We start from the raw sequence: 17,764 nt of genomic DNA, 5'->3' as shown, positions 1-17,764 counted from the left end.
ACAATCTTTGTTGCCTCTAAAGGGCAGCGGTAATGGGAGAAGACCAATCTGAGCCTTAATGATCACCTAGAAAGGTCACCTGACCGCAGATTAGGGTAAATCTTAGGAGCAGGATGGAGAAACCACAAGACTCCTGAGGACAATAGGGCCAAGCACATGAAGTCCTCCATATATTGGTGAATCGACCGTAAGGCTGGGAGGAGTCAGAGGAAGGAGGCAGAGTCCAGGAGACTGGTGATTGGCTGGGTAATGGGTCATGTGGGGATCCTGAGGATAAGGCGGGGAGGAGTCAGAGAAAGGAGGTGGAGTCCAGGAGGCTGGTGATTGGCTGGGTCATATGGGGATTCTAAGGATAGGGGGGGGGGGGGGGAGTCAGAGGAAGGACGCTGGTGATTGGCTGGGTAATGGGTCATGTGGGAATTCTGAGGATTATAGGGGTGGAGGCAGAGTTCAGGGGCTGTGGACTGTCAAGGTCCAGATGGAAACCTGACAGATGGCATTAATGTCAGTGTGATCTCTTGGGATCCATTGTTGTCATTTGTACTCTGGAATCTACCACAGAGCAAATGTGAACATAGGCTAACAGTGAAGCCCATAGCAACCAATCAGATTGTTTCCTTTATTTTTAAAAAGCTCTCTGAAAAATAAAAGATGGAGTCTGATTGGTTGCTATGATCCTTTGCACAATGTTTGATAAATCTTCCCTATAGATGACGGTGTGACTATGTCCCTATAAATGGGGGTGTGGTCATAAGTCAAGTCTATAAGTGGGGGTGTGACTATGTCCCTATAGATGGGGGTGTGACTATGTCCCTATAGATGGGGGGGAAGTCATATGTCAAGTCTATAGATGGAGGTGTGACTATGTCCCTATAGAGCGGGGGGGGGGGGGGGGAGGTGACCATGTCCCTATAGATGGGGGTGTGACCATGTCTCTATAGATGGAGGGGTGGTCATAAGTCAAGTCTATAGATGGAGGGGTGGTCATAAATCAAGTCTATAGATGAATTTTTGGTCATAAATCATGTCTATAGATGGAGGCGTGGTCATAAGTCATGTCTATAGATGAAAGGGGTGGTCATAAATCATGTCTATAGATGGGGGGTGGTCATAAGTCAAGTCTATAAATGGGGGTGTGGTCATAAGTCAAGTCTATAAGTGGGGGTGTGACTATGTTCCTATAGATGGGGTGTGACTATGTCCCTATAGATGGAGGGGAGGTCATAAGTTATGTCTATAAATGGGGGTGTGGTCATAAGTCAAGTCTATAAATGGGGGTGTGGTCATAAGTCAAGTCTATAAGTGGGGGTGTGACTATGTCCCTATAGATGGGGTGTGACTATGTCCCTATAGATGGAGGGGAGGTAATACGTCAAGTCTATAGATGGAGGTGTGACTATGTCCCTATAGATGGGTAGGTGACTATGTCCCTATAGATGGAGGGGAGGTAATACGTCAAGTCTATAGATGGAGGTGTGACTATGTCTCTATAGATGGGTGGGTGACCATGTCACCATAGATGAGGGTGTGACCATGTACCTATATATGGAGAGGAGGTTATAAATCAAGTACATAGATGGAGGGGAGGTCAAAAGTCAAGTCTATAGATGGGGGTGTGACTGTCCCTATAGATGGGGGTGTGACTATGTCCCTATAGATGGGGGGGGAAGTCATATGTCAAGTCTATAGATGGAGGTGTGACACTGTCCCAATAGAGCGGTGGGGGGGGGGGGGGGTGACCATGTCCCTATAGATAGGGGTGTGACCATGTCTCTATAGATGGAGGGGTGGTCATAAATCAAGTCTATAGATGGAGGTGTGGTCATAAGTCATGTCTATAAATGAAAGGGGTGGTCATAAATCATGTCTCTATAGATGGAGAGGTGGTCATAAGTCATGTCTATAGATGGAAGTGTGGTCATATGTCTATAGATGGAGGTGTGGTCATAAGTCATGTCTATAGATGGAGGTGTGGTCATATGTCATGTCTATAGATGAAAGGGGTGGTAATAAATCATGTCTATAGATGGAGGGGTGGTCATAAATCATGTCTCTATAGATGGAGAGGTGGTCATAAGTCATGTCTATAGATGGAGGGGTGGTCATAAATCATGTCTATAGATGGAGGGGTGGTCATAAGTCAAGTCTATATATGGAGGGGTGGTCATAAATCATGTCTATAGATGGAGGGGTGGTCATAAATCATGTCTATAGATGGAGGCAGGCCCGTCGCTACAGGACAGGCAATTCCCCCCATCACTATTAAGGACATTATCCCGGTAGGCCAGTCCGGGCCTGGCCACAGAGAGTTAACAGGGGCATCCCTGGCTCCCGAAAACATCTTTCGGGACACAGGGATCCCTGGGTCCCGAAAACATCTTTCGGGACACAGGGATGCCCCAGTTAACTCTCTGTGGCCAGGCCCGGACTGGCCTACCGGCATAATTCCTGGTGGGCCGTGGCCCTGGGGCCGCGTTGAGATGTGGCTGCGCATTTTTTTCCCCTTCAGCGGCCGCCAGGGCCGGATCATTGGCGCTTATGGAGCACCTGATCCGGGCCCCGTTACATTAGGGACATCCCTGTGTCCCGAAAAATACCTCTGTGCGGCCGCCGGCCCCACAATAACTTTAAAAATGCAGGGGCTGACGGGAAGTAGCGCACGCAGGGATGTCACTAACGTCCCGTGCGTGCGCCCATGGCAACAGAGCGGAGCGGATCAGTGAGGAGGACGCGCGCGCATGGTAGGTAAGTGACCAGCAGGCAGCAGCAAGTCATCTTCAGTATTCCGACCACCGCCCCGGGGTCACGATCATAGGCTATGGCCCATAGCAGTAGATCGTGACCCCGGAGCGGTGGTCGGAATACTGAAGTGGGGCAGTAAACAGGCATACAGCCTCCAGCCATACACTGTATATGACTGAAGGCTGTATGTCTGTGGGGGAAACATACTGCACCTAATGTGGGGGACTATATACTGCACCTAATGTGGGGGACTATATACTGCACCTAATGTGGGGGACTATATACTGCACCTAATGTGGGGGAGCTATACTGCACCTAATGAGGGGAACTGTACTGCACCTAATGTGGGGAACTATATACTGCACCTAATGTGGGGAACTATATACTGCACCTAACGTGGGGAACTATATACTGCACCTAACGTGGGGGAACTATACTGCACCTAACGTGGGGGAACTATACTGCACCTAACGTGGGAGGAACTGTGCTGCACCTAACGTGGGGGGGGGGGAACTGTGCTGCACCTAACGTGGGGGGGAACTGTGCTGCACCTAACGTGGGGGGGGGACTGTGCTGCACCTAATGTGGGGGCCTTGTATCGACGCTCGCTCACATGGCGCTCCCAGAATTCAAGGGTCGGCGTTACTACATCCTGACGCTGGCCCTAGAGCGTGGCGTGCGTGAACATCAAGGGGGGGCCTCCATGTCCATTTTTCTTGGGGCCCCCACATTCCTTCAAACGGCCCTGGATGGAGGGGTGGTCATAAGTATGGTCTCAGCTGAAATATTAGATGCCTTGTGAAATCAGACAGAGGTCACCAGAGGTGGAGATCTCATCGAGGGTGATTGTGATGTGTATAGGTACTAACAGTGAACTATTGCATCCTTTGTGTTAATCACGGCCCCCAGGTCATGCCTACCATGACCTGTTTTTTGTCGATGAAAAAGTCTGCATGGACAAAGATGAAGGAGACAGTGAGCCCCCTCCTAGGCCGCCACACCAGAACCTCCCATATGGAGGAGACCTGGTCAAAGCCTCTTCTCAGTGTTGAGGTCTTCTGTCCACCAGACCCCAGGTCTATGATCACAGCCCTATCTATAGACACCCTCTGTAGACATCCTGGACCATCAGCAGCACAGACCGTGAAGATCCCTGTGCAGTTCTGGACCTGACCCTCAGACACCTCCTGATAGGACTGGACAAGATTCATTGTTATTTTTTATTTTATTACTACAAAAGCAACAGAACACATTCACAGATTAGGTGTAAAATCCCAGGACAGAGATGGGGGTCTGCACAGATCACACCTTCTTCAGGTGCCTCATCAGGGCGTCATTGCAGGCAACCATCATCCCCCCTATCAGGTTCATGAACTCCTGAAAATCCAGCTCTCTGTTCTGCTGTCCATCCACTGCTCCGTCTACGGACTCCATCAGCTTGCGGACAATGTTGGGGTCCTTCTGGTTCTGTGGGCGAGAAGTGAAGACACATTGGGGTCACCGAGCAGAGGACAGGCCCTTCATGATGCAGCCTCAGGAATGACCCCACCTGGTGTAAATGATGCCACTGCACCGCCTGATCACCTGCTGATCCCTCCAGTATGTGATTCTACATCCCACAAGATCAACAAGCTCGTCTCCTGACATGTGCTGTGGGGATTATGCTCTTTCCCTTATGCATCTCTGACCTCCCACAAGATCAGCACACTCCTCTTCTAAAATACTCAGTGCTGCTGGGGATTATGCTTCTTCCCTTATGTATCTCTGACCTCCCGCAGGGTCAGCCCCCTCCACTTACATTGGTGAAGGACTTCAGCTCCGTTTTCATGAAGGCTTCGAACTCTGTGTAGTTCATCTGGTTCTTGTCGCCTTTCTTGCCGGCGTAGTGTTGGAAGATGCGGATGATGCTTTCCATGGCAGATTCCATTTCCGTGGGCTTTGTGGTGGGGACGGGATTCTGGGAAGAAAAATCGGGAAATACGTGAACAACTGAAGTGTGGCCTTCATCATGGCCGCCCCAGTCATACTGTGATCACTACATAGAAGATGAGGCCATTTATAGCGACAGGATAATAAATCCAGGTGTCTTCAAGAAAACAGCACCACACCTGTCCACAGGTTGAATATTGTATTGCAGCTCAACCTCATTTACTTCAGTAAAGTTGGGCTGGACAGGTGTGGTGTTGTTTCTGGACTTTAGTATAAAGCAGTGGTTGGACTTCTCAACAGAGGAACCAGTGATCTGAACATGGTCTCATAAGAGGGGCCCCACCATGGGTCACTCAGGTCCTGCTCACATTTAGGATGGGTGTAGCTTGAAATCCTCTCTATGGCTCAGTCCGGATGTTGATTTCCGATCTCAGACAATAGGTTAATATTTAGACAGCAGGTGACTCATTGTACAAATACAGATCCACAGACACAACGGGCTGTACCTTCTTGGATTCAGGGAGCTTGGACAGTGCGTCATGACCAGCCACCATGATCCCCCCGATGAGGTTGAGGAACTCCTGGAAATCCAGCTCCTGGTTTTTCTTTCCATCAACCCCGCCGTCCACAGAGTTCATCATCCTCTGCAGGATGGAGGGGTCCCTCTGGTTCTGGTGGAGTAGGAAAGAGACATTATTTCTGGAGGTGTTTTATAAAGCAGAGATCCTCATACCCCAAGATAAGACAGTAAAAGCCAGGAACATAAGGCAAGAACCAAGGAGACCCTCTAGGCTCAGAACATGGACATCGGGCAAGTACCCAGTAGACCCTCAAAGCTCATGACATGGACATCAGGCAAGAGCCCAGGACATCCTCTAGGCTCAGGACATGGTCATCAGGCAAGAATCAGGAGACACTCATAGCTCAGGACATGGACATCAGGCAAGACTCAGGAGACCCTCATAGCTCAGGACATGGACATCAGGTAAGAACCCAGGAGACCCTCATAGCTCAGGACATGGATATCGTGCAAGAACCGAGGACACCCTCTAGGCTCAGGACATGGACATCAGGCAAGAACCCAGGAGACACTCATAGCTCAGGACATGGTTAGCAGACAAAAAGCCAGGAGACCCTCATAGCTCAAGAAACTATTATAGGCATGGGTATGAGGCAATAACATTATGGACCAGAATTGAGGCCTTCATAGCCCAGGGCACTGACAACATGCTATAAGAGAAACTCCAGTACCATCTCCACACATGCCAAGAGTAAGGGGCGGGCCCATAATGGCTCCTTCATGATTGTGTGCTGCCGATGTGACCGTGAGATGGGCTGTTATTATATTGGAGCAGGGACAGCCTAAATTATTTTGCCCTATATGACAGAGAGATGTGCTGCTTTATGGTCAACCAAGTCCCAATTCATTATGCACCCAACCTGCTGTCACTGAAACTGCCCCATCAGAACATCCGGCATCACATAAAATGATCTGTGGTGGTGTGAACCAGCTGCAGTAGACCCACCAGGGGCCCAGATTGTGAGGTCCATATCACAACTGCAGCTCCTGCCCCGCTGGCCAATGCAGTTAGGTCGTGTCTCTACATCTGAATGGTGATAAATGTTCTGCGGGTATACACCTGCCCTAAAGACGCTAGATGACATACACCTTTTGGAAGCTGTAACCATACTTCTGGAGCCCATTTACACTGAAGAGGAGTTAACACAATCTTATGGACTGGAGTCAGCGGGCACTCACTTTGGTGAAGGAGCCCAGCTCAGTGTTCATGAAGTTCTCAAACTCCTTGAAGTTCATGGAGGCCTGGCTCCCCTCTTTACCAGCGTATCTTTGGAAGATGGTGACGATCTTCTCCATGGAACGTTCCATCTCAGTTGGAGGACTCTGTCTCATTTGTGCCTAAAAAAATTGAACAGATTTGGATTTTTATTGCCCTGTGAAGATCACCATCCCTGGCTCCATCACTTGTCTGTCTGGGTGTTTGATCAGATCCAATATACAGGCTATGTGGAGAATTGGCCCCTTAGCATATGAGATGGCACTCTATCCTACCGCTTTTTATGACATATGGAGGTAATAATGGCATGTCGTATCTCACCCCCCCTATGGCATGGCGTACTTTATCGCTGCAGTGTTAACTGTTCAGCTGGAGGAAATAGTGGACAAGTCTACCAAAGTGGACAATACCTAGTGTCAGTCATAGATGGAGGGTCTCTTATCTTGCAGAAGAGAACTTTGGGCCCCTCAGGCTTCAGGATTGTGCACACCAGCTTTCTGTACATTTATTTACATCTATACCATGGCCCTATTCTATCTAAGAAGGGGACCCTTTCCGGCTGTCCAGCCAGCTCATTCTTTTGATGAACATTTCTCCTTCAGGTGCTGCTGGTCTATAGAGACTCCACATACACACAGAATAGGTGATCTGCCTAATTATTGTGTAGGTTTTATAGGGCCTGGGTTACACCCCTGTCTCCCATAGTGATGGGCCATGACTCACAAAAATGTCAGGACTACCGGGGACGCTCAGACACTCTCCCAGCCACAAAGAGAGTCCACGGTCATGAACAAAGTCTCCTTATGGGTACGTTCATAAATGCAGATTTTCGCAGCGTATTTCGCTGCGGATCCGCCGCTGAAGGACCTCCTATATGCTGTCTTTTCATGTGCCTGCTTGGAGCGGCAATATGCCGCTACGAGCAGACACACTGCGATGTGCGAGTCGCCGCACGCATGCTCGCACATCACAGCAGCTCTCGGCCTAGCTCATTGAGTAGGGGAAGCGGCCGCGTTGTGTGCGAGTACACCGCGAATGCGCGGCGACTCGCACATCGCAGTGTGTTTGCTCGGAGCGGCGTATTTCCGCCCCAAGGAGGCACATTTAAGGGCACCATACAGAGGTCCTTCAGCTGCAGATCTGCAGCGTAAACTACGCTGTAAATCCGCACGTGTGAACGTATCCTATAACAATAATCCAGGTGGATAAGGCTTCCATAACGGACAGACTCATGAGACATTGCAGTAAGGTTGTGTCTCTAAGTCTTCTCTTACACTATTAATTCATCCGTTTTAACGACCCGTTTTAATGTTCCGTCCGGAAAACCATTAAAATCGGCCGATAAATGAGCGTTAAAGAATCCCATATGGGCGTTACAAAATCCCATTATAGTCTATGGTATTTTTACATTATCCGTTTTAACCCGTCATAGCCCGTTATTAATAGGAAAAAGAACGGAAGAAATAGTGCATGCACCTGCATAGTGACATATGTTCTCCCAGGGTATAAACCCGGCAAATGTTCTCCCAGGGTATAAACCCGGCAAATGTTCTCCTAGGGCATAAACCCGGCAAATGTTCTCCTAGGGCATAAACCCGGCAAATGTTCTCCCAGGGCATAAACCCGGCAAATGTTCTCCCAGGGCATAAACCCGGCAAATGTTCTCCATGGGCATAAACCCGGCAAATGTTCTCCCAGGGCATAAACCCGGCAAATGTTCTCCCAGGGCATAAACCCGGCAAATGTTCTCCCAGGGCATAAACCCGGCAAATGTTCTCCCAGGGCATAAACCCGGCAAATGTTCTCCCAGGGCATAAACCCGGCAAATGTTCTCCCAGGGCATAAACCCGGCAAATGTTCTCCCAGGGCATAAACCCGGCAAATGTTCTCCCAGGGCATAAACCCGGCAAATGTTCTCCCAGGGCATAAACCCGGCAAATGTTCTCCCAGGGCATAAACCCGGCAAATGTTCTCCCAGGGCATAAACCCGGCAAATGTTCTCCCAGGGCATAAACCCGGCAAATGTTCTCCCAGGGCATAAACCCGGCAAATGTTCTCCCAGGGCATAAACCCGGCAAATGTTCTCCCAGGGCATAAACCCGGCAAATGTTCTCCCAGGGCATAAACCCGGCAAATGTTCTCCAAGGGCATTAACCCTGCAAATGTTCTCCCAGGGCATTAACCCTGCAAATGTTCTCCCAGGGCATTAACCCTGCAAATGTTCTCCCAGGGCATAAACCTGCTCTCCAGGAGCTCAGATTATGACATACCTGCCCTCCAGGATTTTTTGTTGTGAAATACACCTTCTATAAGCCTATGCTCCAGTATGTCAGGGTGTGATGTACACCTTCTATAAGCCTACGCTCCAGGAGCTCAGGGTGTGATGTACACATTCTATAATCCTACGCTCCCGGAGCTCAGGGTGTGATGTACACCTTCTATAATCCTACGCTCCAGGAGCTCAGGGTGTGATGTACACATTCTATAATCCTACGCTCCAGGATCTCAGGTTGTGATGTACACATTCTATAATCCTACGCTCCAGGATCTCAGGTTGTGATGTACACATTCTATAATCCTACGCTCCAGGAGCTCGGGTTGTGATGTACACCTATAAGCCAACACTCCAGGAGCTCGGGTTGTGATGTACATCTTCTATAAGCCTACGCTCCAGGAGCTCAGGTTGTGATGTACACCTTCTATAACCCTACGCTCCAGGAGCTCAGGGTGTGATGTACATCTTCTATAAGCCTACGCTCCAGGAGCTCAGGTTGTGATGTACATCTTCTATAAGCCTACGCTCCAGGAGCTTAGGGTGTGATGTACACCTTCTATAAGCCTACGCTCCAGGAGCTCAGGGTGTGATGTACACCTATAAGCCTACACTCCAGGAGCTCAGGGTGTGATGTACACCTTCTATAAGCCTACGCTCCAGGATCTCAGGTGGTGATGTACACATTCTATAATCCTACGCTCCAGGAGCTCGGGTTGTGATGTACACCTATAAGCCTACACTCCAGGAGCTCGGGTTGTGATGTACACCTTCTATAAGTCTACGCTCCAGGAGCTCAGGTTGTGATGTACATCTTCTATAAGCCTACGCTCCAGGAGCTCAGGTTGTGATGTACACCTTCTATAAGCCTGCGCTCCAGGAGCTCAGGGTGTGATGTACACCTTCTATAAGCCTACGCTCCAGGAGCTCAGGTTGTGATGTATACCTATAAGCCTACGCTCCAGGAGCTCAGGGTGTGATGTACACCTCCTATAAGCCTACGCTCCAGGAGCTCAGGGTGTGATGTACACCTTCTATAAGCCTACGCTCCAGGAGCTCAGGGTGTGATGTACACCTTCTATAAGCCTGCGCTCCAGGATCTCAGGGTGTGATGTACACATTCTATAAGCCTACACTCCAGGAGCTCGGGTTGTGATGTACACCTTCTATAAGCCTACGCTCCAGGAGCTCGGGTTGTGATGTACATCTTCTATAAGCCTATGCTCCAGGAGCTCAGGTTGTGATGTACACCTTCTATAAGCCTGCGCTCCAGGAGCTCAGGGTGTGATGTACACCTTCTATAAGCCTACGCTCCAGGAGCTCAGGGTGTGATGTACACCTTCTATAAGCCTACGCTCCAGGAGCTCAGGTTGTGATGTACACCTATAAGCCTACGCTCCAGGAGCTCAGGGTGTGATGTACACCTCTTATAAGCCTACGCTCCAGGAGCTCAGGGTGTGATGTACACCTTCTATAAGCCTACGCTCCAGGAGCTCAGGGTGTGATGTACACCTTCTATAAGCCTACGCTCCAGGAGCTCGGGTTGTGATGTACATCTTCTATAAGCCTACGCTCCAGGAGCTCAGGTTGTGATGTACACCTTCTATAAGCCTGCGCTCCAGGAGCTCAGGGTGTGATGTACTCCTTCTATAAGCCTACGCTCCAGGAGCTCAGGGTGTGATGTACATCTTCTATAAGCCTACGCTCCAGGAGCTCAGGGTGTGATGTACTCCTTCTATAAGCCTATGCTCCAGGAGCTCAGGTTGTGATGTACACCTTCTATAAGCCTACGCTCCAGGAGCTCAGGGTGTGATGTACACCTTCTATAAGCCTACACTCCAGGAGCTCGGGTTGTGATATACACCTTCTATAAGCCTACGCTCCAGGAGCTTGGGTTGTGATGTACACCTATAAGCCTACACTCCAGGAGCTCGGGTTGTGATGTACATCGTCTATAAGCCTACGCTCCAGGAGCTCAGGGTGTGATGTACACCTTCTATAAGCCTACACTCCAGGAGCTCAGGGTGTGATGTACACCTTCTATAAGCCTACACTCCAGGAGCTCAGGGTGTGATGTACACCTTCTATAATCCTACGCTCCAGGAGCTCAGGGTGTGATGTACACCTTCTATAAGCCTACGCTCCAGGAGCTCAGGGTGTGATGTACACCTTCTATAATCCTACGCTCCAGGAGCTCAGGGTGTGATGTACACCTTCTATAAGCCTGTCCATTGGGAGCTCAGGGTGTGATGTACACCTTCTATAATCCTACGCTCCAGAAGCTCAGGGTGTGATGTACACCTTCTATAATCCTACGCTCCAGGAGCTCAGGGTGTGATGTACACCTTCTATAAGCCTACACTCCAGGAGCTCAGGGTGTGATGTACACCTTCTATAAGCCTACACTCCAGGAGCTCAGGGTGTGATGTACACCTTCTATAAGCCTACACTCCAGGAGCTCAGGGTGTGATGTACACCTTCTATAAGCCTACACTCCAGGAGCTCAGGGTGTGATGTACACCTTCTATAAGCCTATGCTCCAGTATGTCAGGGTGTGATGTACACCTTCTATAAGCCTACGCTCCAGGAGCTCAGGGTGTGATGTACACCTTCTATAAGCCTACACTCCAGGAGCTCAGGGTGTGATGTACACCTTCTATAAGCCTGTCCATTGGGAGCTCAGGACAATGTAAACTTCTGGATGTTTCTAGGTGTACATTACAACCTGAATTCCTAGAGGACAAAGTCTCCTAAGAACAATCATCATGGCGGATCTTGTTCCGATACTGGATAGGCTTCTCCGGCCCACCATAGTGAGACAGATTCCACCAGACCTACACATCCATGAGCGTGTAGATGGAGTGTTTTAGGTGCACTTTATATACATCTTGGCTGTACACAGGCATGCTACCCGGAGGGGAATCAGATCGTGATCAGCCAAACAAGCGTTGGCCCAACGTGTCAACTGAGGCTCATACCTCGGAGTTACACTGGGGTGGGGACCCTGTAGGCCACTGCTGTCAGCCATGTTAGGGATCAGCTGCAGCTCCAGTGATCAGTTAGTGACCTGACTGGTGACATCCTAGTGATGATCGGTCACAGGGGATTAGTCACAGGAAACTCTTGATGACTCAGAGTAAATGTTTCTATTTAGGATCAAAAAGGAAACGTCAGAGGAAGATCATTCCCCAGAATACAGCGTGCTTCCACATTAAAGGGCCAGAACCCCATCAAAAGACCTGACCTGAAGCAGCTGATAACAGGGGACAATAGATTGTATTCTAGTCTAATCACCCAGAACATTTTACCAGTTTTATTGTCTCCTGACCCCTCCAGTATAATAGTCAGTAGTGACCATTATAGATCAGACCCCTCCAGTATTATAGTCAGTAGTGACCATTATAGATCAGACCCTCCAGTATTATTGTCAGTAGTGACCATTATAGATCAGACCCCTCCAGTATTACAGTCAGAAGTGACCATTATAGATCAGACCCTCCAGTATTATAGTCAGTAGTGACCATTATAGATCAGACCCCTCCAGTATTATAGTCAGTAGTGACCATTATAGGTCAGACCCCTCCAGTATTATTGTCAGTAGTGACCATTATAGATCAGACCCTCCAGTATTATTGTCAGTAGTGACCATTATAGACCAGACCCTCCAGTATTATAGTCAGTAGTGACCATTATAGACCAGACCCTCCAGTATTATAGTCAGTAGTGACCATTATAGGTCAGACCCCTCCAGTATTATAGTCAGTAGTGACCATTATAGGTCAGACCCCTCCAGTATTATTGTCAGTAGTGACCATTATAGATCAGACCCCTGCAGTATTATAGTCAGTAGTGACCATTATAGGTCAGACCCTCCAGTATTACAGTCAGTAGTGACCATTATAGATCAGACCCCTCCAGTATTACAGTCAGTAGTGACCATTATAGATCAGACCCTCCAGTATTACAGTCAGAAGTGACCATTATAGATCAGACCCTCCAGTATTATAGTCAGTAGTGACCATTATAGATCAGACCTTACAGTATTATAGTCAGTAGTGACCATTATAGACCAGACCCTCCAGTATTATTGTCAGTAGTGACCATTATAGATCAGACCCTCCAGTATTATTGTCAGTAGTGACCATTATAGATCAGACCCTCCAGTATTATAGTCAGTAGTGACCATTATAGATCAGACCCCTCCAGTATTATAGTCAGTAGTGACCATTATAGATCAGACCCCTCCAGTATTATAGTCAGTAGTGACCATTATAGATCAGACCCCTCCAGTTTTATAGTTAGTAGTGACCATTATAGATCAGACCCTACAGTATTATAGTCAGTAGAGACCATTATAGATCAGACCCTCCAGTATTATAGTCAGTAGTAACCATTATAGGTCAGACCCTCCAGTATTATAGTCAGTAGTGACCATTATAGATCAGACCCTCCAGTATTATAGTCAGTAGTGACCATTATAGATCAGACCCTACAGTATTATAGTCAGTAGTGACCATTATAGATCAGACCCTCCAGTATAATAGTCAGTAGAGACCATTATAGATCAGACCCTCCAGTGTTCTAGTCAGTAGTGACCATTATAGATCAGACCCTACAGTATTATAGTCAGTAGAGACCATTATAGATCAGACCCTCCAGTATTATAGTCAGTAGTGACCATTATAGATCAGACCCCTCCAGTATTATAGTCAGTAGTGACCATTATAGGTCAGACCCTACAGTATTATAATCAGTAGTGGCCATTGTAGGCCAGACCGCTCCCAGACACTGTTCCCACTGATAGATAAGAGCGGCTGTGATAAAGGATGATATCTGAGGGTGCTGACCTCACATCCTGCACAGGATCCCTGTACACTATAATAAGGATGTCATCACACTGCACAGGATCCCTGTACACAACAATAAGGATGTCATCACACTGCACTGGATCCCTGTACACAACAATAAGGATGTCATCACACTGCACAGGATCCCTGTACACTACAATAAGGATGTCATCACACTGCACAGGATCCCTGTACACTACAATAAGGATGTCATCACACTGCACAGGATCCCTGTACACTACAATAATGATGTCATCACACTGCACAGGATCCCTGTACACTACAATAAGGATATCATCACACTGCACAGGATCCCTGTACACTACAATAAGGATGTCATCACACTGCACATGATCCCTGTACACTACAATAATTATGTAATCACACTGCACAGGATCCCTGTACACTACAATAATGATGTCATCACACTGCACAGGATCCCTATACACTACAATAAGGATGTCATCACACTGCACAGGATCCTTGTACACTACAATAAGGATGTCATCACACTGCACAGGATCCCTATACACTACAATAAGGATGTCATCACACTGCACAGGATCCCTATACACTACAATAATGATGTCATCACACTGCACAGGATCCCTATACACTACAATAAGGATGTCATCACACTGCACAGGATCCTTGTACACTACAATAAGGATGTCATCACACTGCACAGGATCCTTGTACACTACAATAAGGATGTCATCACACTGCACAGGATCCCTTTACACTACAATAAGGATGTCATCACACTGCACAGGATCCCTATACACTACAATAAGGATGTCATCACACTGCACAGGATCCCTATACACTACAATAAGGACGTCATCACACTGCACAGGATCCCTGTACACTACAATAAGGATGTCATCACACTGCACAGGATCCTTGTACACTACAATAATGATGTCATCACACTGCACAGGATCCTTGTACACTACAATAATGATGTCATCACACTGCACAGGATCCCTATACACTACAATAAGGATGTCATCACAATGCACAGGATCCTTGTACACTACAATAAGGATGTCATCACACTGCACAGGATCCCTATACACTACAATAAGGATGTCCTCACACTGCACAGGATCCTTGTACACTACAATAATGATGTCATCACACTGCACAGGATCCCTATACACTACCATAAGGATGTCATCACACTGCACAGGATCCTTGTACACTACAATAAGGATGTCATCACAATGCACAGGATCCTTGTACACTACAATAATGATGTCATCACACTGCACAGGATCCCTGTACACTACAATAAGGATGTCATCACACTGCACAGGATCCTTGTACACTACAATAAGGATGTCATCACACTGCACTGGATCCCTGTACACTACAATAAGGATGTCATCACACTGCACAGGATCCTTGTACACTACAATAAGGATGTCATCACACTGCACAGGATCCTTGTACACTACAATAAGGATGTCATCACACTGCACAGGATCCCTATACACTACAATAAGGATGTCCTCACACTGCACAGGATCCTTGTACACTACAATAATGATGTCATCACACTGCACAGGATCCCTATACACTACCATAAGGATGTCATCACACTGCACAGGATCCTTGTACACTACAATAAGGATGTCATCACAATGCACAGGATCCTTGTACACTACAATAATGATGTCATCACAATGCACAGGATCCTTGTACACTACAATAAGGATGTCATCACACTGCACAGGATCCCTATACACTACAATAAGGATGTCCTCACACTGCACAGGATCCTTGTACACTACAATAATGATGTCATCACACTGCACAGGATCCCTATACACTACCATAAGGATGTCATCACACTGCACAGGATCCTTGTACACTACAATAAGGATGTCATCACAATGCACAGGATCCCTGTACACTACAATAAGGATGTCATCACACTGCACAGGATCCTTGTACACTACAATAAGGATGTCATCACACTGCACAGGATCCCTGTACACTACAATAAGGATGTCATCACACTGCACAGGATCCTTGTACACTACAATAAGGATGTCATCACACTGCACAGGATCCTTGTACACTACAATAAGGATGTCCTCACACTGCACAGGATGCCTGTACACTACAGTAATGATGTCATCACACTGCACAAGATCCATAGGTGCCAACGGCAGTCCGGGTATGCTGGGAGTTGTAGTTTTGTAACATCTGGAGGGCCACATAATGAGATCACACTGTATAATGAGGCTGTATAATGAGATCACACTGCCCTATAGTGTGAGTACAGTGACACCACGTGACTGTCAGGGCATGCTGGGAGTTGTAGTTTTGCAGCAGCTGTTTAGCCTGCTGTATAACCCCAGGATACAGATGTCCTCACTTGCATGATTACATTTCTTTGTCCCTCCACCGCCCCCCCAAGCTTCAGCGCTCGCCTGATATGACTGCAATACAGAGTATGTAAGAGTGCATAATCAACCAGAGGGACTAGAAGGCCCAGCATGCCCTAAGCACTTAAAAGCACAGGAACAATCTCCTCATGTGACCGGCTGTATTATGGGCACACGGCTGATTCTTATGAAATAACTGAACTTCCTAAAACTTCTGCAGTGAGGGTAGTGTGAGCGGGGAAGTGTGCACTCACCATGGTGAGCCGAGTGGAGGGGCCCAGGTGCTGCTGCTGCTTCTGCTGTGGAGTTGAGAGTGTGAGCGTCAGGGAAACAGAACTCAAAGAGGAGGGAGCCGCACCCATCGGCCACTGGCCAACACCCTGCCCAATTTCTGCATTCCTCTCTATTCTGTAAAAATGTATTTACTGATGAGTAATCTCAGCGATGGGGGGGGGGATGAGGAGATCAGTTCCCAGAGATGGGGGGGGGGGGGGGGAGATCAGATCCCAGAGATGGAGGGGGGAGATCAGATCCCAGAGATGGAGGGGGGAGAGCAGATCACAGATAGAGGAGGGATCAGATCGCAGAGACGAGGAAGTCAGATCACAGAGACAGGGAAGTGAGATCACAGAGATGAGGAAATCAGATCACAGAGATGGGCGGGGATCAGATCACAGACATGGTGGGGATCAGATCACTAAGATGGGGGGATCAGATCACAGAGATGGGGGGGGATCAGATCACAGAGATGGGGGGGATCAGATCACAGAGATGGTGGGGATCAGATCACAGAGATGGTGGGGATCAGATCACAGAGATGGTGGGGATCAGATTACAGAGATGGTGGGGATCAGATCACAGAGAGGGGGATCAGATCACAGAGATGGGGGGGATCAGATCACAGAGATGGGGGGATTAAAACACAGAGATGGGCGGGGATCAGATCACAGAAAGAGGGATCAGATCACAGAGATGGGGAGGATCAGATCACAGAGATGGGGGGGATCACAGAGAGAGGGTGATCAGATCACAGAGAGAGGGGGATCAGATAACAGAGAGAGGGGGATCAGATAACAGAGAGAGGGGGATCAGATCACAGAGATGGGGGGGATCAGATCACTGAGATGGGGGGGATCAGATCACTGAGATGGGGGGGATCAGATCACAGAGATGGTGGGGATCAGATCACAGAGATGGGGGGGATCTGATCACAGAGATGGGGGGGTCAGATCACAGAGATGAGGAAATCAGATCACAGAGATGGGCGGGGATCAGATCACAGACATGGTGGGGATCAGATCACTGAGATGGGGAGATCAGATCACAGAGATTGGGGGGGGATCAGATCACAGAAATGGGGGGGGATCAGATCACAGAGATGGGGGGGATCAGATCACAGAAAGAGGGATCAGATCACAGAGATGGGGAGGATCAGATCACAGAGATGGGGGGGATCACAGAGAGAGGGTGATCAGATCACAGAGAGAGGGGGATCAGATAACAGAGAGAGGGGGATCAGATAACAGAGAGAGGGGGATCAGATCACAGAGATGGGGGGGATCAGATCACTGAGATGGGGGGGATCAGATCACTGAGATGGGGGGGATCAGATCACAGAGATGGTGGGGATCAGATCACAGAGATGGGGGGGATCTGATCACAGAGATGGGGGGGTCAGATCACAGAGATGAGGAAATCAGATCACAGAGATGGGCGGGGATCAGATCACAGACATGGTGGGGATCAGATCACTGAGATGGGGAGATCAGATCACAGAGATTG

General features: G+C 48.3%; 1 protein-coding gene across 1 annotated transcript; it reads right to left on the bottom strand.

Annotated features, from left to right (window-relative positions):
* Positions 1 to 3,948: 3,948 nt before the first annotated feature.
* Positions 3,949 to 16,394, bottom strand: LOC130295955 (uncharacterized). The gene is made up of 5 exons (XM_056547322.1): positions 16,237 to 16,394; positions 6,431 to 6,589; positions 5,178 to 5,342; positions 4,541 to 4,699; positions 3,949 to 4,209 (listed from the first exon to the last, which is right to left on the bottom strand). Exons 1-5 carry the CDS (start codon positions 16,342 to 16,344, stop codon positions 4,045 to 4,047), a joined length of 756 nt encoding a protein of 251 aa, XP_056403297.1. The 5' UTR covers positions 16,345 to 16,394; the 3' UTR covers positions 3,949 to 4,044.
* Between the last annotated feature and the right edge of the window lie 1,370 nt (positions 16,395 to 17,764).

Source organism: Hyla sarda, chromosome 11 (assembly GCF_029499605.1).
Source record: "Hyla sarda isolate aHylSar1 chromosome 11, aHylSar1.hap1, whole genome shotgun sequence".
Classification (NCBI taxonomy): Eukaryota; Metazoa; Chordata; class Amphibia; order Anura; family Hylidae; genus Hyla; species Hyla sarda.
The sequence above is the reverse complement of the archived record's forward strand: the minus strand, read 5'-3'. Positions and strand labels throughout refer to the sequence as shown.